The following is a 21,629-nucleotide window of genomic DNA, read 5'->3' as shown; positions in this document are numbered from 1 at the left end:
TGTGTACAGCGTGAAAAAACTTCTGTACGTGTACATTATATATTTTTAAATCTTAAATATGCATGATACAATCTCTTCTGTCAATATACAGCTAACTATATGTGTACTAAATGTGTGCAGGGTCTGCGTGATGTTACATACACATTTACCGAGGAGTACTTGAAGGCAGCAGTCGTCAACACAGTGGCCGACATGTTTTCTCCTCGTTAGATGAACTGGAGCGATTTTAAATCAGAATCGTTATATTCACTGTTTCTTTGCAGGCGTTTAATCATCGAACACATTTGTTTATTGAAGGAGAACGAGGATGACGTCTAAACTGAAAGGTACACTAGCACACTGGCACACTGTTAGCATAGCTGCTACGCTAACTATAGCAGGTTAGCATCTCTATTGTAAACATGCTGCTAATGCGGTTGCGTCGAAATGAATTAAAGATGATAGAATTAAAAAAACACAATAGCCGGTGTGGCTCCTGAATGTGAACCAGTTTGTCCACAGCTCCGGGTTTGAAGCAGGTTTCTCTGGACTGTCTGTGCTGTTATATCCAGTTAGCTCCAAACAAGCTAACTTAGCTTAAACGTTTCTTTGCAGTTTCATTAGCTGATTAAAAATCACCTCATAACGGGAAATCTACAAGCGATCGAGTGTATTAATCTCACTTTGTTGTGTTATAGCAACTACAGGCAAAAGTCAATAAAGCTAATGCAACCGTAATGAATTTAGAATAACACGCTTTATTAATATAATGTATATGTAGCATTAAATAATATAATTATCAGGACACACGTAGCAAAAATGGAAAGTAACTCCAAATCAAAGTCATGTTTTAAATATATATATTAAATGACTCAGACTCGGTTGACGTATGGAACCATTTCATGTTGTTATGAGAGAATCCTGCAGAACCTCATTACACCAAACACTCTGTTTACTTTTGTCTAAGTGCAATTCCTTTAAAATTGGCTCCAAACAGGTTCAATCTATAACAAATGAAAACGTGTGGGCATGGCTGGTCATCATGTCTGCTAATTTGAATAGGTTAGTGAATAGAAGATGAGCTGATCTCCATAAGTTTAAAGTTTTAACATTTAGCGCAAAGTTTGTGCATTATTTATGTGTACAATTTCATAATGTCATAAAGTAATAAAGCAATTTGAGCTCCCGTAAGTTTTACCAAGGTCTCAGACCTTCAGATCCTTTGCCTCCTTAAAGCTTGTCACAACAATTAAGAACCATGATAAATACAAATGTTATGGACTTCGTTGGTATTGTGCTTCTCATATAATACATCTCTTCTTACAATGCTGGCATTGGCCATCAGGGTAAATTTGGCCCATCAGAGTCCTTATACACTTTAAACCATCTATGTGATTAGTTGATTATCCACTCTATCCCCTGAGCCACAGCTGCCCCACAACTTATCATGGGTTCATCTAAGCAGCTGCCTACCCCTCTTAAAATTATCATAATGGATCCCCATAGGACAAGCCTATAAGAAGATATAGCCAAGCATTTTCAGGGCACAGTTTTTAATGTAATTAAGATATATCAGTTAACAGAAATGGTTGAGATCAAGTAGAATTCTGAAAGACCAAGAACATTTTTTGAATGAACTGCTCCCAGGATTGCTAGAAAGGCAAACCCCTGGAGTGGTGGTGTAGTGTTTTACTGTGAGGTGACACCTGCACAAATATAACCTTCAAGGAAAAGTCCTTATAAGAAAATCTTTCCTGCTTCTTTGGCACAATATTCAGCATCAGAACTGAGCTAAAGAACATTGAAACAAGCCTGATATGGAAACACGGTCTGTGGACTGGTTAGATCAGGATAAGTAACAGAATTTTGTGGAAAAAAACACCTCTCCAGCTACAAAGCGAAGTGGTGGATTAATCATTCTTTGGGCTTGGGTTGTAGCCAGTGGAACATTTCATTTGCTGAGGGAAAAGGATTCAATTAAAATACAGCAAATTCAGGGAGTAAACCTCACAGCCCCTGTAAAACAAGCCCTGAATCTGAAAGAGAACGGCTTCTGCAGTTGGATATTATCCTAATCACACCTCAAAATCTACAATGGACGACCTTAGAGCAAGCTGAAGGTTACTTCATCATTGCCCTCCAAGTCCCTGTTTCAGGAAAGTTTTTACTCACTAAGATATTCATAGCACAGAAATATACTTTTTCATGCCAAACATATGAAAATAAATTGATCCAAAGACACCGCCACTGACTTATGTCAGTTCAGCATAGGCAAAGAGTTATGACAGTATAAATTGTAGTTTCCTAAATATATAAAGCAATAAGTGTAAGTGGTTTTAATCATTTGTTCATGGTCACTTGTTTTGATTCTAGTCGGGAAGGTCGGCTCCAAGAGCAAGAACAAGGAGGATGCTCCGTATGAACTGGAGAGCCAGTTTGTCCTGCGGCTGCCCTCGGTGAGACTTGTACATGACTTGTACATGAAAAACAGATTTTTTTTATTTATAAATGATATTAACTGCGATTGTACTTAAACATGTGTCCTCTTTTGCAGGAGTATGCTTCAACAGTCAGAAGGATTGCACAGTCAGGCAGTATGAACATAAAGGACAGACTCACCATTGAGTTGCACCGTAAGATGCTTTTATGTTCATTCATAGTACAGATGTGTTTGAAGAACAGTGTGAACTTCTGTGTCAATTGTAATAACAATCAGTTTTTATGTCCTCAAGCGTCCTCTCTAATGCAAAACATGTTTCCCACCTGCATGTTTGTTTTCCATCTGAACAGTGACGGCTTTGTTTGGATGGCAGTGGTTTTCTACAGCCTCCAAACATCTCATTATACTCATCGCATCATTCCTCTTGTTTGTGTTTTAGCTGATGGTCGTCATGGCATAGTGAGAGTGGACCGCGTCCCTTTGGCCTGCAAACTGGTGGATCTGCCTTGTATGATTGAGTCTCTGAAAACTGTGGACAAGAAGACATTTTACAAAACTGCTGATGTCTGTCAGGTAAACGACTGCAGGGGCATTACATTGGAATCAAGTTTTCAGTGAAGATGTCAGCCACTAAATACTGTTTTTTTTAAGTCCATGCTTAGGATAACTATCTGTTAAACATGATTTTTCACAAACACTGGATACATATTTAGTTTAGGATACGAATAACAATTGCAATTTTTTTTTTTTACATTACAATAGAAATTTAAAAAGTTCGTTATTATGCATTAGTACAGAGACTTTAATCAGCGAAATGCTTATTACACTGAGTCACTAATTATGAATTTTGCATGGTTCAGATGCTGGTATGTACACTAGATGGAGACCTTTACCCTCCCTTAGAAGAGCCGACTGGCACCGACCCAAAGAGCAAGAAAAAGGACAAAGACAAGGACAAGAAATTTGTTTGGAACCACGGCAGTAAGTCAACAAACATCTACACACGACAGCATTTTGAGCTGAAATATTGGCACATCAGCAATTCAAGAAGTTCCGTTTCCCCCGAGCACAGCTGAACGCGCTGTATTGACTTCATTAATCCTGTGGTTTTGGTCTCCAGTCACCTGCCCTCTGAAGAACACGCGCAAGAGAAGATTTCGGAAGACAGCGAAAAAAAAGGTTTTGGCATTTCCATTTCCCCTTCAGCGCTTCAATCCCCTTTCCCATCCATCCGTTTAGCATCTCGTCTGATGATCCATCTCTTTCCCCGGCTCTCTTCCAACAGCGCATTTACATTATATAAAACAAGAACTGTGGTGAGAGTGAAAACTAAGATTTACATATAAATAAAGCCTTTCCATCTTAGTTTGCCCCAAAGGCCTGCAAAAAGCAATTCACTATTGCTTTGATCAAAGAGAAAGCAAGTGTGCACGAGCACTACACTTCTACATTGTCTTTTGAATAAATCTTCCTGAAGTTGCACAGCCGAGCCATATTGATTTAGCCCCTTCTGTTTTAATCGCTAATGTGCACGCTGGCATTCAGCCAGCTGCTACCTTTCAGTGTGTGTGTGTGTGTGTGTGTGAGTGAAAGCGATGCCACGAACAGCACATGCAACTCGATCTCTCTCTCTATCCACAGTATATTGAATCTCCTGATGTGGAAAAGGAGGTGAAGAGATTGCTGAGCACAGACGCTGATGCCGTCAGTGTCCGTATCCTTTTAGTGACCTACTCATATTCTGCATGTCCATCATGTACAGGCCAACCAGCAGTAAGAGTTTAAATAAACACAACAATGGTGTTCAATCTATTTACCAGGTAAGATGGTTCAATTCAGAAAAGCAGTGTGTTTTGTATCATGTGGAATGAGCTGGAAATGATTCATGAATTTAAACTCACCCCGTGACCTCAGCTTTAGATGAATCATATTGTTCTTGCTGTTTTTGTATTTTTCAACAATCATAACCTTGCTCCCATCTCACATGCTCACCAAATGTGACTCAGTGGAATGCCTTTGTGAGAGCCACGCACTTTGCAAGGAGGCTATTAATGCTCTAATGAAACTCTAAACTTATCTGACAGAATAAGAGCACAGCAGGGCCGCTCTCAATGGCTGCTTGCTTCGCGTTAATTGAGATGGACTGTTCATTATCATTGCCTAGTTGGTCACAGTGAAGCTGGATTCTAATTATAGTTTTCGGAGTTCGCATGCAGCAGCAGCTGACTCACACACATGACGTGCTAATGAATGGTAAAGATGCGGCAGCTCCCGCGGAGACTCATCTGGTTTTTACCCTTCTAGTCAGGATCAAAGACGAGCTTGAGGAAAGTGAGAGTTTTGAAGGATCATGTGTTTTTTTAAGGGAGGAGTTTACAAACTGTGTGTTGACCTTAACCCGAGATGTTCAGGATGGGAAATAATAGCGGAAGATGAGTCCAAGGAGCCGGAACAGCAGGGCTCTCTGGCAAACCTGGACTCCTCACCTGGCACCTCAGGACACAAGATGGGTCATGGATCCTCTGGTAAGTCAAACATGCTTTTGTACGTTTTATAACTGGTGAATAAGAGACAGCAGGCTTAAAGCAGAAACGGGGTGTGAGTTAGTACCTGGGCCACATGGCCTGCAGAAACTTAAAGCAAGTAACATTTCATCCAATATTTGAGAGTGAAGAATTGTACCACAAGTACTTCTTTCAGATCATTATCCATGTCACTCTTCTTAGCATTTTCTTCCAGTCGTTTGAAATGGAAGAAGAACACCCCCATGCTTCAGTTACTCTTTGGCAACATGGTTATTTTGCCTCTATATTTCCCAGAGGACTTTCTTTGCACCAAGGATCTCAGGCTGGCACTTATTGCCACATCAGTTTATATGCATGAAAAGCATGACTGCCGTTTCATTTTGCTGCTGAAACCACTGATTTGCTTTCTGCTTTGTAAATGTTGCCTCAACAATCTACGTTCATGCATCTGTGACTTTTACTGCACCACAAAGTGTGGGCAAAGTTTTACTGGGTGACAGGAGCTGTTCACAGCAGAGTGGAGCATGCTGGGTGTTTTGAGTCCACTTTTATAATATCTGGTTCTGAGCTTCTGTTTTTTCTGTGACCCACATCAAACCCCAGCACATGTTCTAAGTTCTCCCTGTTTTCCTCTGTATGTCCGTGTTAATCACAATATCCCACGGCCAGCCCAGCGTGACGAACTGAGAGAAATCTTCAACGACATCAGCAGCTCCAGTGAGGACGAGGAGGATGAAGGGGACCGACACGAGGACGAGGACCTGAACATCATGGACACGGAGGATGATCTGGTCCGACAGCTCCAAGACAAACTCAACGAGTCGGATTCCGCTCAGCATGAGAGTGACAGAAACAACCAGATAGGTGAGAGACTCTCAGGGCTTCTATAACCCATGTAGAAAATGTATGCTTTTTTAATTGGTGATTTTATTAAGAGCTCATAGAATTATGCAGATAGTTTCTTACTTAACGATTACTATAATTACATAATTTTTATTGAAGAAAAATTCCAAATATTCTCTCTATATTTTAAATTGAATATATGGTATTTGGCTGTTGGTTGGACACTAAGGATGATATGGTGTTGTCTGTTTTTTTTTTTATTTGTTTGTTTGTTTACAAGATTATGTAAAAAAAGGACTTTCCAATTTATTAGAATTTTGTGGAGGGACAGGGAATGACCCAAGGGAGAACATTTTGGTGCAGATCAGGGGATGGAACCAGGAAGTTTTTCATCTTCACATTGTGAGATGAACTTTTCAACAGTTTCACTGATAGATGAGAATAATTTATGGACCCTGATGAAAGAAAAGTTTTGCTATTTGATGCAAATTCAAATAAAAATCCGGATGTAGGGAATTTCAATGTGGTTTTATAACAGGAATGTTGGTCCATGGTGGATTAATGTACTCTACTGAGTGCTACTCTAGTGCAGTTGTTAATCAAAATTATTGTTTGTTGCAGCACTGTTGACATGGTTTAGTTCTTGTTTGTGTAAAATATAGTTTACATCCATTAACAAATTGTCTAGAGTCCAGACTTTCAGGTCTGAAAAAGCTGTTGCATTTTTATAAATGAAAAACATAAAGAAACTCTGAGCTAAATGATGTATGATTATATCCATGCGGTGGGAGGTGCATGTTTATTTATGTATTTTCTAACACATGCTGGAAAGTGTGTGAGTATTTGTTTGTTAGTGTGTGAGTTTATCTGTACTTGTAGCTCCAGTAGGTGGATGAGGTAAGTGCAGCTGTAGAATTATGCAATGGTTGGTGCTGTACTTGCAACTTCCATTTACCCGTCAGAGTGAACCCTGATTCTTTCAGACTCACTCAATATAACAGCAGTCTTTAACTTTTCAGTCGTAGAGTTCAGGGCCAAGAAATTGACCGGCGATGATGCATGCTGATATCAGAACCTTCTTGAAGACCAGAGACAATCAGAGCTGAGTTTTCTAGGCCAGACACTACACACACTAACACGAGTAGTCCAACTTTGATATAAATACACGTGCCGCACCCCCTGCCCACGGAGATGCACACGCTGACAGCTCTCAGCTCTGATTCTCCACTAGCCAGGCTGATAGGTGTTGTGGCCCAGCATGTAACTGAGACAGCTGTCCATTCAGACAACTCAAGGCATCCTTATCAGCATACATGGAGCTGTCAGTCAGCCACATTATTGGTCAGCTCCTGTGTCAGTTCGACAGAGCCTCTCGTGGTGTGTGGGAGTCTGGCTGTGCGTGTATCTGGCAGCTGTACAATGTGCTATTAAGTGGTTCTGCACTGACTCCCTCCTGCATGATTTTGCATTTTAAACTGTGCCAGTGGAGGGAAGCAGAGGACGTGTGCAATTAGTATGAAGGATAGTTGATGGCGGAGGAGCCACAGGTTGTAAGACACTATCCCTTTGTCTGGCTGTAATGAGAAACCTGTGTGAGGCCCTGAGCAGGCTGATTTAGTTGTGTGTTTTAGTGCTTCAGCCTGCTGGCGCATGTCCTTTTTAAATGGATTTGTCAAGTAGAAATGGACACAACCTTGTGGTTCAGCAAGTTAAGGTGCATATCTGGTCCTTCTGGTTTTATGAATGCCGTGTCACTCTGAAATTATGGTTCGTCTTTCTCTCTCTCTCTCTCTCTCTCTCTCTCTCTCCAGCGTTTTCTGTCTCGTCCGCACTGCACCATAAAGCAGAAGCATTAATTGTGTGTTGTTGTGTTTTTTTAATGACGGTTTTAACACGTGAACTTCCTGCTGTCCCCCCACAGTTATGGAGTTTCAGGTGCAGATCAACAGCATCAAGGCCAAGCTTCAGGATACTCGCGCCCGGAAGAAACAGCAACAGGAGCTCATCATGAAAGTGGAAAACCAGGCTCTCAAAGTAAGCTGTGAACACACAGACACACACACTTGCACTTTTTTTCTTTTCGCTGTCATTCAGAAACTAGGTCTGCGTGTACAGAAACATAAACAACAACATGCAGATGAGCTCGGAGGCAGAAGTCTTCATGCAGCATAAGTTCTCACAGCACTGATGTGAAAACATAAAAAAAACCCCAGATGATTACACACATTGTTGGAGGCCATTATGTTTTTGTCATTTTAAAGCCTTGACAATTCCTTTTTCTGCCAAGCGCTCCTTAGCAGGGCCTTTACAGTGAGTGAAATATGAGCAGACGTAGCCCTTTTTACTTTGCCATTTAGAGCTCTCGTTGCCCGGTGTTTTGGGGCCGCCAAAGCCCGTTATTATCACAGTCACAGGGAAAAGGTCAGCTGTCTCTGACTGGCATTCCAAGTGGCCTTTCTGTCAGAGGAGATAGCGACATGAGCCGTCCTTGCAGACACACATTTAAAGCCATCACAATTTAATGAGGATCAGCATGTCGACTCCAACAAATCCCGTTTGTCTCTCTTTCCCCTCACAGAACCGTTTCAAGGCCTTGTTCAATGAGATTATTCTGCAGGAGGAGCGGGAGATGGAGCAGGTAAGAACCTCTTCGCAAAAGCCCAGGATCAGGGCTAGCTGTGAGCTCTCTGGGGTTTTCAGCACTTTGCATGAATTTACCTTGTGTGACTATCAAGTACTGTGTTTAGCGGATGAGGTGTTCCTTGCCGTCCTTTTTAATCCCAACGATTCATCACGTTAAAATCAATTTGTCAGCAGCTACCAGTGGTATCCCTGTAGCAGCCAAGAAATAGTGGCCACCCGCTGTCCTGGGTCATGCTTTGTATTGAAAAATGAAGGCAGCAAATGAATGTGAAAAGACATGTTAATCATCATCTACTTACCTGCCAATTTCACCCCGGGGCTGTTGGGCATCCATCACTCACTCTGTTTTCTGCTTCAACAGCTGGCCTCACTGCAGGAGCAGCTGGACTCACTGATCGAGAAGTGACCACCAGGGGGCAGCCTGATGTCATCTTCAGCCATACAACACAAACACACACAAGATGAAGAGGAGCAGAAGAAGCTTCATCTAGGGAGGAGGGAGTTTTTATTAACTAACTTGCTGTGTCATTCCTTTCAGTTTCTGTTTTTCATACATTAAAACCTCAGCAGAATGATTCTTGTTTTAAATGTTGTTAGATTTTCTTTGTTTCTTTCTATTGGTCAGTTTCAAAAGATGAATATCAGATCCATCCTGAAGCTAAGCATCTTAACGTTTCATGACTTGTATAAAGAATAAATTTCAGTGATACACAAGAAAGAAAACTGTCACCTTTATTGCGTGGGAATAAATCTCTATGTGGATATTTACAGGTTTGTATATTTGTTGCTGCTTATAAGCGCAGTGAGTGTCTCATCTGAGTAAATCTCAACAGTGTCAGGATGGTTTACTTTACAACCTGACATCAAAACACTTTCAGACAAAGAATGGGTATACATGGGAAACACTGTATGTAAACAGGGATGGGTTCTGTCAGGGATGTTTGTAATGGCAAACATCTTACACACATGTGTATGGATGTCAAAGGGTATTTTGGGGGACAGCTTGTCCAATCAGGGACAAAAGCAGTGTCCTCAATATGTGAAAAAGTTGATGCTGGTTTGGGTTTGGTAAAGTTTCATGAAAACTTGACTAAAAACCGTTCAATTGGGGAAAAAGCTGTGAAAAATCTAATTTTATGCACCGTCCCCAAATGGGACCTATGACGTGTGTGCGTGCGTGAGTTTGTGAGTTTCTGCGCATGTCAGCCACAATGTAAATACCAAGGACAGGTGAGGTGAATATTCATTATTTCATTTCATTGTCATCTGTAAAGGGACGATGGGGTTTATCAGGCAGCAGGTGAACGTTCAGCTCCCGTATGTGTTGGAAGTGAAAAATTGGCAAGCGTGAGGATCTGAGCGACTTTGACAAAGGGCGAATTTGTGATTGGCTGAACAACTGCAGGTCTTTAATGGCTGTGATAGAAAGCTGTCAGAGCACAGTACATTGTCGCTTTAGACTGAGACTGAATAACCACAGAGCATTGTCCATGCTGACCTCTGTCCACTGCACTGGACATGTGAACGTCTCACTAGACCCTGGAGCATTGAGCCTTTTTCACAGCAGACGTTTCGACACAGGAGAAAAAAATAAGGCTACATTCAATTTCGCTGCTTCAGTTGCAGGGTCCTGGTGTTGTGCGTGCTGGCTCCCTGTCCCCCTCATGTCTTCCTGGGACACTTGAACGGAACAGACCCATTGTTAACACACCAGCGCTCTTCACACCAGGACGTGTCAAAATGTCTGTTGCGAAAAAAGGCCCATGGAAGAATGTGACCTGGTCGGATGAATCACATTTATATATATATATTTTTTTTTGCACACCACCTGGACGACTACTGGGTGCGTATACATTGTTAACCCGAGGAGGAGATGGCAGCAGGATGCACCACAGGGAGGGGGCGAGCCGGGGGAGGCAGTTTGATGCTCAGTGCTCTTCCTGTCATGTGGACGCTGCTTTGTGACACGTTCCACCTACCGGGACATTGCTGCAGACCAAGTGGGCCCCCGTCATGCCACCGCTGTCCTCATGGCTGTGGCCTCTTTCACCAGGATACTGTGCTGCTCCACACGGCAAACATGGTTCACCAGCGTGTTGAGGAGCGTCACAATGAGTTGAAGACGATTATTTGACCTCCAGCTTCCCCAGATCTCAAGCCGCTGTTTGACTGTTGGTCACATGACACAAGCTTTTCGAGGACATGACTTTAGACCTCAGGAGGCTGTGATAATTACTTTCTGGGGAAAATTAGTATTCGAGTTAGTAATTGGCAGATTAATTGTTAGTTGCACCCCTGGTTCCACTTCAAAGATTCCAGGATGCACGATAACACCCGGCAGAGACGTGCTCAGTGGAGAAACAGGCCTGGAACCTTCACCCAGAGAAAGCCCAGCCTGCTGTTAAGTACTTGCTCTGGGCCGCAGCTACATCCCTAAACCATCATCGCGTCATCAGATTACACTCCCTCTAGAATGATCTGCGCTTGTCCGAGAGTGATCTGGGTCCCTCTCGTCCACACGGTGCCGGGGCCCGGTGGTCACCCCCCCCTCTCCCGCTCCTGCCCGCGGGGATTGCTCCACCAATCGCAAGGGGTAGGCGAGGGATTAGCTCCTCAGATTAGAGTGGCCATCTCCAAACCCCTGCCTAATCCCGCCATCTGTCAGAGAGCAGCTAACCAGCCAAGAGTGTCTCCACAGGCTAATTAGAAAGCCAGAGGAACACAGAACCCAGAGAGGGAAGAAATCTCCCCAAAACACACACACACTCACACTTTCCTGTGTGGTGACTGCTGGAGGCGGCTTGAAGATGGAAGAGACCTACCTTTCCAACCACCCAGGAGTGAAGAAGAAGATTCTGGCTGGAGGCAAAGGGCCGCTGCCACACTTTCCACCTGGGACCAAGGTAGTCAAAGTCACAGTTAACCCGATGACCTGAATAACACACCAGGATGATTCTCAACACAATTAACCGACAATTGTGATGTAATTAACGCGGCTCTGAGTGATGTCTATTTTTAGCCGTGTGTTTCATTTGCCCACTTCAATTATTTGCCATTGAATTATTCATGACGCGAGGAAGTGTATTCTGTATCTGGCCCTTTCACACAGAGCAAACATTTGGTCAGCCAATTTGCAACATGTTTTTTGGCACGGCGTCTGTGTTTCACTTCATCTACTGATCTGCTGGTCGCACACTTTTTTCTTTTACCCCTCTAGTCGTATCCAGCCATATGGCACAGAGCCTGGACACTGTGACAAACATTTTCCAAGACATTGCCAGCATGAATTTCAATTTACCTGAGTGTGTGTGCGTGCCTTGACTTCCTGGTGAGGTGATCCCCGGCAGCTCGCACCGTTATCTGACCATTATACACAATCTGTCAAGCTATAAATAGAGGGTTGCATGAAGCCAGTGTAATTCTGCAGTCTGGGGGCGATGGTGAGGTTTTGTACGTCAGATGAATGTAATACAGATGGAGCACATAATGAGAACCAGCAGGTCTGGGGTACGTTACAAGTGTCTGAAAAATACCTTGAAAGAAATCAGATCAGAAGCCCATATTGTAACGTAATTAAATATTATAATAATAGAAATATATAGCAGGGAGATGGGAAAGAAACGCATGCATGTCGAATTGGCAACAGCTGCACATTTGCAAGTTAAACGTATTCACACACATGTATCAATTCATGTAGCAGTATCAACACATTCTAGACATAGAAAAAAGATAACACACTATACGCTGCTTAAGAAGTGAGGTTTTTCCACAAACACAAAATTTCCTGTCAAAAATCATAAATATCCTGAAAAACAATCACGTCAGATTTTTTATCCCAACTGTATTTTTTTTAAGAAAAGCATTAATCATTAATCCCCGTTCTGTGTATCTTCCCTTCTCCCCCTCCAAGCTGGTGTTCCACTTCCAGACGCTGTTGGACGACTTTGAGCGGACGGTCATCGATGACAGTCGACTGGCCGGCAGGCCCGCTGAGATCTTTGTGGGAAAGATGTTCAAGATGGAGATCTGGGAGACCCTGCTGATGTCCATGAGGGTTGACGAGGTGGCGGAGTTCTGGTGCGATGCCGTTGTGAGTTGAACAACTTCTTTCTCACACTGGAATAGTAAGACCTTAGAAAGGGTTCTAATAAGAGTTCATGAGACAGAAAGAAAATCTTCTGCACCTCTTTATTAATCAACCCTCTTACATGCTTAGTGTTACAACAGAGCAATCTATTTGTGCAATTTCTAGTTCCCCCCCCCCCCCCCCCCGAGAAAAAGGTAATGAGATTGTGGGTTTTCATGTGTTCTTTCCTGCAGACCTGATTACACAGGTTGTCAGCAGCGGGGGGTTAGCATGATCAAGTGCATCCATGTCTTATTTTAGTCTTTTTGTTTATGGCTAATATTGATGTTTTCATTTTGCAGCACACAGGGCTGTATCCGATTGTGTCTAAGGGAATGAGGCTGATCGCTCAAGGGAAAGATCCCCTGGAGGGCCAGAGACACATGTGTGGCATGGGGAACGTGTTCCACTATCACTCCACTGGTTTCCCAGAGCTGGATGAGCTGATGAGAACCCCTCAACCACTTATATTTATCATGGAGCTGCTGCAGGTAGGTGGTAAAACAAAAAGACTGTGTAAAACAATCTGCTGTTTTCTAATTCTTTCAAAAACAAAAATGTTTTAGCATCGGTAAACACTGGCTGTCAGGAAAATGAGACATCCATCCCTCCTCCAGATCCGAGACACTTGTGCCGCGATGTTTTAAAATCAACTGACAGAAAGGAGAAAACCCCGGTCCCTCTTTCCCTAAAACATTCAGCTTTAAAATGATATATCATCCCAAACAAGCTTGAAACTCACCAGGCGGTCCAGCAGTGGTGGCACCAAATTAACATCTTCCCCATTCACTGTTCTTGTCTGTGCACGAGCTGACAGCTGCTCAGCTCCTCTACTTCAAGTAAAAGTGCCAGTACCACGTCGTAAAAAAGAAAAACACTCACTAAATTCTCAGGAAAAGCACAGTAGGTTTTACCAGCACAGTTTGCTTTCTAAAATATAAGTGCTCATTTGGCATAATTGCCCTTTCAGGGTGTTAAATAAAGGAGATGCCAAGGTCCTGAATAATCATTTTTATTGTTATTATTTTGTGCGAAAACATAAGAAATAGTGCTAAGTGAACAACTCTGTTTGTTTTTAAAGTTCAAACTTTATCTTTGTGATTAGTGCTCTCCCAGAAGTATTACAAACTTGAAACAGTAAAGTAAAATTACCTCAAAACTGCTTTCAAGTGCATTCCTCGAGTCGGAGTACTTTCAATCAGTGGAGCTTTTCTCCTCTTGACCTTTTTGGCCCTGTTGTGCTCCACTCCTGCCCCTGCTGCTTCCAGGTCGGAGACCCCATGTCCTACCACCGAGAGTCGTGGATGATGGAAAAGGACGAGAAGCTGCAGATGGTGCCAATTCTCCACATGCAGGGCAACGCGCTGGTCAAGCAGGGACGATTCCGGGACGCTGCCAGCAAGTACAAAGAGGCGGTGCTGCTGCTGAAAACCGTCCAGTCCAAAGTGAGTGGGGGGGAGTGAATGATGCTTTAAGAATATTTTGACGTTTTCTCAGGATTTGAGGTTTATGGGACATGCAACTCCCATTGTTTACCAGTGGGAGATTCCTGTTTCCCTGCTTTGCCCTGCTTCCCTGTGTCCCTCATTACAGGCGATAGAGTGTGATTCCTGGCAAAGGAATAGAAAGGGGAGAGAGAGAGATGGTGGAGGACTGTCTGGGATGAGGGGGGGATGTAAGGACGGGGGAATACTGGAGGGAGGACCCTTTGCATATGAGATGTTTTTAATAAGTGACCATTCTTGATTCTCCTGGCAGCTTTAGGCGGATACACCAGACGGATGTTGGGAGGCTCGCAGATAGCTGGCCCGTATGCAAACAGTCAATCTCGGTTTCCCTGAGAAAATATTTAAACTTCTGAATTCTCATAAATCATTAAAAACGTGTGTAGGACCTGTCAAGCTACAGAACAGCGCTTATCGTGTTCTTGTTCTCTCATCTGTGCATCCGTGTGTTTAGGAGATGCCGGGCGATGTAGACTACATTAACTTGGGTCGAATGATTATCCCTCTGGAGCTGAACTACTGCCAGTGTATGATGGAGCTGGAGGAGTATTACGAGACGATCGAGCACACCACCGAGCTGCTGGAGAAACACAAAGGTAAAGATAATGAGATACACACGTGAGGAGGTTCCATGGTGACTTATAAATCATCACTTTCTGGCACTGAAACAGGTTTGAATCATTATTTTCACCGGTGCCTTACACTGAGCGTATTCACACACTCACCCGTCGCTCTATCCGGCCCAGCTTCACAGGAGCTACCGGGGTTAATCCTGTGCAGTTCAGCGGTGCAGGATGTTAATCACCCACTTGCCCTGCGGGGATTTCAACCAGCAAACATTCTATGTGACCCGGAGGGTGCAGCCGTGCCCAAAATCTGAGAGGAAGTAAAACAAAGCATCATGTTGCTATCGGCTTGTGTTTGCCAAGCCAGTGTAATTTATGCATGAGTGTCATTACTATTTAAAATGTGTGCAGGTCTTTGAAACCGTATATTCACTCGTTATGGAGCTGCAAGGTTTAAGAAGTTATCGAGAAGAAGGCAAATAAGAGAAGCTTGTAATGTAGAGAGCAGGGTTTGGTTTGGATCTGAAAATGTGTTTTTCTGGAAGATTAGAGTCAGAAGATAAGATCAGACTTACACAGAATATCAGAATGAATAGTTGCCCCACAATTAAGGATATTTTAGATGAAGCTGAACACAAATCTTCTTCTGTAAGCGATAAACAGGAAGATGTATGACTTAAAGGAAAAACCTAAAACAGAAGATCAGCCACACTTCTGCAACGACATTTAAAACCATTTTCTTATCCAACTCTTGTCAGGAAAACATATAATGACATGTCCCGACATGTTGAATTTTTTAACACATGTTACGCTGCTCACTAGAGTGGAAAAGAAAAGCATGTACAGAGTGAGCTCCACCTCTGGGCGATATTAAAAACAATCATTTTGAAAAAGCTGCATGACAGGTCAGGGTCCTGTGTCTGCGCCGGGTTTGCTGCAGTGGCTCTTCCATGTTCGAGCTGTGCTGACGTCACTGCAGGTTGTACAGTTGAAGCAGCTCTGGGAGATGCTCTGTCAGACCCTGGAGGAGCTTGCATGTCGGCCCAGTCTCCACTTCAGAGCCTTATGAATTATGCCCCTCACCCAGGGACAGGATCCACTGAGGCAGTCTTTATGTTTCTCTCTGTCCCTCAGCCTGAATTCCCACTTTTACTATTGTCTGTCTGTGTGTGTTTGTGTGTGTGTGTGTGTGTGTGTGCTCGGGGCTTATGTAGCAGGAGGATGTAAACTTGCTTGCAAGTGAGCGGGAGTGTCATCATGGAAAATGGTGGTCAGGAGTTTTCTGAGCTCCACTGGCCCAGTATGAAACACCTCCTCATGAGAAGGAGCCGTCCCACACCAGCATCCCTCCTCCGTTTCCTCTCCTCCTCTTCAACCTCTTGTTACTTCCCTTTTCAAACCATTTCATTTCCACATTTTTCTCCCGTCATCAATTTCACGTTGCCTGTATCAGCTGGAATCAGCCACTCCACCGCTGTTTCATCCCCTTTTACCCAGTTGTTCTTTAGCAAACCGCCCGCTGGTGTGTCTCTGCTTTCGCCCGAGGTGATGAATAAATCTGTTTAAATGTCGGCTGAATGAAGATTAAGTGCAGAGGCAAATTAAATGCAGAGGAACAGAGAAGTGGAACCATCAGTGGGTATCTGAACCAAGCACATGGGCCTAATCTGCTAAAAACAGAGGCACAGCAGCGTGTGTGTGTGTGTGTGTGTGTGTGTGTGTGTGTGTGTGTGTGTGTGTGTGTGTGTGTGTGTGTGTGTGTGTGTGTGTGTGTGTGTGTGTGTGTGTGTGTGTGTGTGTGTGTGTGTGTGTGTGTGTGTGTGTGTGTGTGTGTGTGTGTGTGTGTGTGTGTGTCCGTCCAGATGAGATTCAAAGGATTAATTCAGCATTGTCTTTGCAGAGACTTTACTTTTTGTACACTTTAGATTTCACACAAACAAAACAAGAAAAATGTTAATTTGTCCATTAGTGAGCTTTGAAGGTTGTGCACCACTTTGGTGCAAAGGACGGCACGGTGGTGCAGTGGTTAGCACTGCCTACTCACAGCAAGACAGTTATTGGTTTGAATCCCCTTATGGGTAAATTGCATGTCCTTCCTGTATCTGCGTGGGTAATATCCCGAAATAATGATGATCTGATAAAACCCGTTAGTCACACGCATGATGCAACACGTGTTCATTTTTGCTTTAACTCAGTGCTGATAGACAAAACTGTCAAAAATAGACCAAAGAAACTGCCCCCTCATGAGGTAGAGCAGCTTTATTTTGAACATTTCTAGTTAGACATCATTAACAACTGTTTCCCCTTATGGTTGTGTTGTTGTTTTCATGCACCTCAGACTGTGTGAAGGGCTACTACAAGAGAGCCAAGGCCCACGCTGCCGTGTGGAACGAGAAGGAGGCTCGCAGAGACTTCAACATGGTGTCCCACCTCGACGTCACGCTGGCGTCTCTGGTCCACAGGGAGCTGAAGAACCTGTCGGAGCGCATGAAGGAGAAGTACTGGGAGGAGAAGGATCAGTACTGGAACATGCTGGAGACAAAGGAGGGCAAAAATGAAGAGGAGGAGGAGAAAAAGGGGTATGAGGAGGAGGAAGAAAAGGAGAGGGAAGACAAGAAGCAAGATGATGGTGAAAGTGGGACCACAGAGAGTAAAGATGTCGGACAACGTGGAGAACCAAAAGGTGAACTGGGAGGAGATGAAAGCCCAGGGAAGATTCAACCGGATGAGGGTGCAGGTGACGAGGAGGAGACGAGCTCCTCCGAGGGTAAAGACTGGCAGCAGATGCTCCGACTCGTCATGATGCTGCAGAACGAAGGAAACTTCCTTGTGAAACAAAGCCAGTTCCAGGAGGCCGGTGAGAAGTTCAAGGAGGCCATAGAATACGTGGACATCCTTCAGAATAAGGTGACAAATGAAACCAAGTAAAACCTTTTGATTTGACGACAGACGCCAGATTCGGTGTCATATTTACAGCCTCCACTCGAGCACGATGATTGATGGGACGTGCCGGAAAAGTAGTCGCACAAAAGAATACAATAGTTAGCTGCCTCGTAAACTGTAATCATCATCATTGTTTCTTTACTGAAGAGCAGCTGTGGCTTGTAGGTGTGCCGGGGAAGTGAGGAGCAGAGAACGAGCTAAAAATAACAGCCCTCCACAGAGAAATAACGGTGACAGCGCTCGGCTGTGCTTCTTCTCTCTTCCTTAGACTCCCCCTCCTCTGCCACACCTCCCTGTCTTACCCCCCTGCACACACACACACACCTTTCACACACAATAAACTCCCTCTCCTCGTCAATTCTCCTCCTCCTCCTCCTCCTCTAACATTCCTCCACTCTCAACTCCTCTTTCTGTCAACATTCCTCCCCACGCTTTATATTTTCATCTCTCCCTCTCTGTCGTCACACTCTTTCATCTTTTCAACATTTCCTCCCCCATCCATCAACACCAACACGACCACCGTCCTCTCATCATCCCACCCTCCTTCAGCTTCCTCTCTCCGTGTGCTCGGCAGGTGGATCGACGGGGCGAGGACCTGGAGTCACTGGAGAAAGTGCGTCTGCCCCTGACGCTCAACCTCAGCCAGTGCATGCTGGAGCTGAAAGAGCACCAGCGAGTGGTGGAGCTCACCAACAAGCTGCTGAAGAAGCACAAAGGTAATGTACGTCAGGAGGAATCAAAGAGGTCTCAGATGTTTGGATAGACATGCTCCGGTTTAGTTTTTTCTCCGCCTCTTACACACCTTCTTTTTGTGAAGTTTCAAAATATCTGATTTGTTTTGCCGATACAAATGTCTGGCCCTCAGCAAACGCCTGTGACAATCCTTAATCTCGCTGTTTGCCACGGAAAGAAGAAAAGCACATTGCTGAGTCTCTCTTTCGCTCCCGCGGCACCCACCCGTGGACATCACAGTCAAAATGAATTCATTGTTTTCCTTTTGTTTCTGCTACGTCTGAATTATTTATAGCGGAGGCTGATGTGAAATTGTTGTTCTTATGCTTTTCCCTTTTCCCTTCATTTACTTCCCTTTCCCAACTCCCCCCGTCTCCTGCCTCTCCGCTGCTGTTCCGTGCAGCTACTTCACCCCCCCCCCCCCGGTGTTTTTTATCTGACTTCACGTTTTACTGCTCACCCGGCTGACCTCCTGTGGTCTTCACATCTTGCCCCTGATAGGTAACTTTAAGGCGGTGTACCAACGGGCTCAGGCGCACGCCGCTCTGTGCAATGAGGACAAAGCTCGAAGGGACTTTGAGACGGTCGAGAAGTTGGACCCGAGCTTCAAACCCTTTGTCCGCCTGGAGCTGAAAAAGCTGTGTGAGCGCGTCCGCTCCATGCACGCCAGCCAGAACAAGACTTACTGGGACACGATGCAGGAGAAGTGGGGGCCTAGTGGAAGCCAGAGCAACAGAGCGGCAAGCGAGAAGAACGTCAAATTTGCACCGAAAGCCACAGAAGAAAACGCTGAAGTAGATAAGACGGCAGAAGAGAGGGAAAGCTCAGAGAAACCCGCCCCTGCCGAGACGGAGGGAGGGGATGATGCAGAAACGGAGAAAAGCCCAGATGTGAAAGCAGAGCGGCGTAATAAAGAGCTAGATAGTGGGAGAGTGAGGGACGAGGAGTTAGATAATGAAAATATAGAGAGTGCTGTGGATCACGAGTATGGCCAGGGTGCGGCAGATAATCGAGCCCCAGATAAAGACAGTGATCCTGCGGCCACCAGCACAGGCGGAGATAATGTAGTGAGCAGGAGATCATCGTGTGATAAGGGCGGAAAGAAGGTCAAATGCCAATCAAGTGCCGAAGCGAGCCCAAGCGAAACAAGCCAAGGGAACAAAGCCACCAGTGATAAGACAGGAAACGCTTGCACTCAATCAGAGTAGACCAATGGGCCGAGATTGTCTTGTGCAGAGCCAACGGCTGCAGGCGACGCGAGCGGGCGGAGAGATAAATAGAACGAAAGAACTGGAGAAAGAAAAGCGACATGGACGCAGGAGGTGAATTATGAGGAAAGACAAGTGATTAACTCCCAACGGGAAAATATTGATTCGGCCACATACAAATATAAACACCAGAACAATAATTCATATAAACACCGTCCTGAGTCGAGTTTCATTATTCAGCTCTCAGAGGGATGACTGCAAGCACATAAAAATAAAAATAAATAAAAACCCAGGCAGACGGGGGGGGTTTGGCAAATACAAAGTTTTTTATTTCTGTACACAAAGAGTAGAAAGCAGCCAGTAACCCACATGTTAATACAGTAAAAAGCCTTTTCATCAGAAAACTTTTTATACAGATTAAAAACTCCAGAGAGAAAAGACAGCGAGACGTGTTTGAGTGCTGGACAAAAACCACAAATCAAAAAAAGAATTAAACAATTCAACTTTGAATGAGTCATGAGGTATATTAATGGTGATTTAAAAAAAGAAAAAAGTACACCTCAGTTCATCAGTAATGTAAGAGTGTGTGTATATACTGTGTGTGTTAGTGATCTCAAGTCGTAGGTGAGGTGACACACAAGCGCACTCGCATTTGTTGGATGCTCAAGACGCACAACGGTAGACACACAGAGTGGGGGGGGGGGGGAGACATAAAGGCAAGACAGTAATGACAAGGCTTGTTAACATGGTGGAGGAACACGTGTGTGGAGTCCTCTGCGGTGACCTCTCTGCTCTGTGGAGAGGCTCCATTCTTCAATCACACAGCTTCAGTCAGGCCACAGGGAGCAGGGGGGGGGGGGGGGGGGGGGGGTCTGTCAGTCTGTTAAGTTTGTACTCGGGGTCAGGCCTCAAGATGATCACACAGTTACACAGAGATGCGGCCGGACAACCATGGAGAGCAGCAGAGGGAGAGGCGGGGGTGTGGAAATATAACGCGCTGCCATTAATGGTGAATTCATTTCATTCTGCCCGGATCTTCTTTATTCAAACTCTGCCACTGTCTCATTATCTCACGTACGGGGGTAAAGCGTGTGAGGGCACTGGGTGATCGTCAATGTGTAACAAGACGGGTGAATTCCATACAAAATAAAAGTCTATGAATATACATAGCTCATCATGGCTTCTTCTTTTTTTTTACTTCTCTTCTCTACCACAAGCTGAGCCGCTGCTCTTTGTTCAGACTTGTGTGAGATCTTTAACAACACAAACCGTGAAGCGTCGCCGGTGCACAGATGGATTCGAACAAATGCTAATGACTGTTTTTCAGCAGCTGAGCAGTGGCAGGCCTCAGAGGAGGATGGAGTGATGAAGAGGAGGGCCGCATTTGGAAAACAAGATGCTATTAGCATCTGTATAAAAAAAGAACATAAAAAAAAAAAACACAACACACATCACCGCTCCGACTCACAAACCTGTGGAAGTGCGTCTTCTGGGACAGTTTCCTGGCAACAGTGTCGAAAGGAACAGGCGGCGAGGGTCCGCCTACAGGTGGGGTCCTAATGAGTTCAGTTCATATGGTTCCAACTGCAGTGATACGAGTGTCTGTAAGGTTTCAGATGAATTCTTAGTGGAGTGTATCTCTGTGTGTGAGTGAGGCGGGATGATTGCTGAGAAGCAGCCGGAGCTGGTTCGTCTCAGGCAGCCTCTCGTCCTGCTTCTGGAGATTTGTCGGTGGCAGGCACATCAAAGTGGAGCGCTCTCCCCAGCCCTTCAGCAATAAATAGTTTTTCTTTATTTCCGCTCTTTCCTCTTGTCTCTCAGATCTTTCAGTCCCTCCAAGCATCATGGGCTCACTCATGATAACCCGTTCCAGCTGCTTTCAACATGTGGACGCTCACGTGCTGCGGCCACACCTTACCAGAAATGAACCACCGGCCGGTTCAGGGATGAGAAAAAGTCCAGAACCTCTATCTATGAATTCACTTTGGATTTAAGGCATTAAATGACTGTGCTATGTTTAGAACAGAGCACAACCCGTGACCCTGATATGATGAGGCGAAGCCATCTCAAGCAATCGCCGTTTTTTTTTGTAAATCTGAAAGCAATTAAGTCGGCATTA

At 44.5% G+C, this 21,629-nt stretch overlaps 2 protein-coding genes across 2 annotated transcripts; both read left to right on the top strand.

Moving 5' to 3' along the window:
- Positions 1-163: 163 nt before the first annotated feature.
- On the top strand, positions 164-9,163 carry taf7 (TAF7 RNA polymerase II, TATA box binding protein (TBP)-associated factor). The gene is made up of 12 exons (XM_062394093.1): positions 164-326; positions 2,353-2,435; positions 2,534-2,612; positions 2,859-2,992; positions 3,280-3,400; positions 3,540-3,598; positions 4,061-4,133; positions 4,831-4,944; positions 5,614-5,808; positions 7,709-7,821; positions 8,366-8,425; positions 8,792-9,163. The coding sequence occupies exons 1-12, from the start codon at positions 308-310 to the stop codon at positions 8,834-8,836; spliced, it is 1,095 nt and encodes a 364-aa protein (XP_062250077.1). The 5' UTR covers positions 164-307; the 3' UTR covers positions 8,837-9,163.
- A 2,034-nt stretch (positions 9,164-11,197) lies between these two features.
- On the top strand, positions 11,198-20,186 carry LOC133958389 (aryl-hydrocarbon-interacting protein-like 1). Its single transcript, XM_062393148.1, has 8 exons — positions 11,198-11,333; positions 12,341-12,520; positions 12,859-13,047; positions 13,825-14,001; positions 14,516-14,657; positions 16,966-17,534; positions 18,145-18,286; positions 18,804-20,186. The coding sequence occupies exons 1-8, from the start codon at positions 11,238-11,240 to the stop codon at positions 19,508-19,510; spliced, it is 2,202 nt and encodes a 733-aa protein (XP_062249132.1). The 5' UTR covers positions 11,198-11,237; the 3' UTR covers positions 19,511-20,186.
- The last annotated feature ends 1,443 nt before the right edge of the window (positions 20,187-21,629 follow it).

Source organism: Platichthys flesus, chromosome 8 (assembly GCF_949316205.1).
Source record: "Platichthys flesus chromosome 8, fPlaFle2.1, whole genome shotgun sequence".
NCBI lineage: Eukaryota > Metazoa > Chordata > Actinopteri > Pleuronectiformes > Pleuronectidae > Platichthys > Platichthys flesus.
Note: the sequence above shows the minus strand (reverse complement) of the source record. Positions and strands in the feature narration are given on the sequence as shown.

Coding starts and splice junctions, on each gene's coding strand:
- LOC133958389 (XM_062393148.1), top strand. CDS start 11,238: ATGGAAGAGACCTACCTTTCCAACCACCCAGGAGTGAAGAAGAAGATT. Junction 14,002..14,515: donor TGAAAACCGTCCAGTCCAAA/GTGAGTGGGGGG, acceptor CCGTGTGTTTAG/GAGATGCCGGGCGATGTAGA. Junction 14,658..16,965: donor GCTGCTGGAGAAACACAAAG/GTAAAGATAATG, acceptor CATGCACCTCAG/ACTGTGTGAAGGGCTACTAC.
- taf7 (XM_062394093.1), top strand. Junction 2,613..2,858: donor ACTCACCATTGAGTTGCACC/GTAAGATGCTTT, acceptor TTTGTGTTTTAG/CTGATGGTCGTCATGGCATA. Junction 4,134..4,830: donor CGCTGATGCCGTCAGTGTCC/GTATCCTTTTAG, acceptor CGAGATGTTCAG/GATGGGAAATAATAGCGGAA.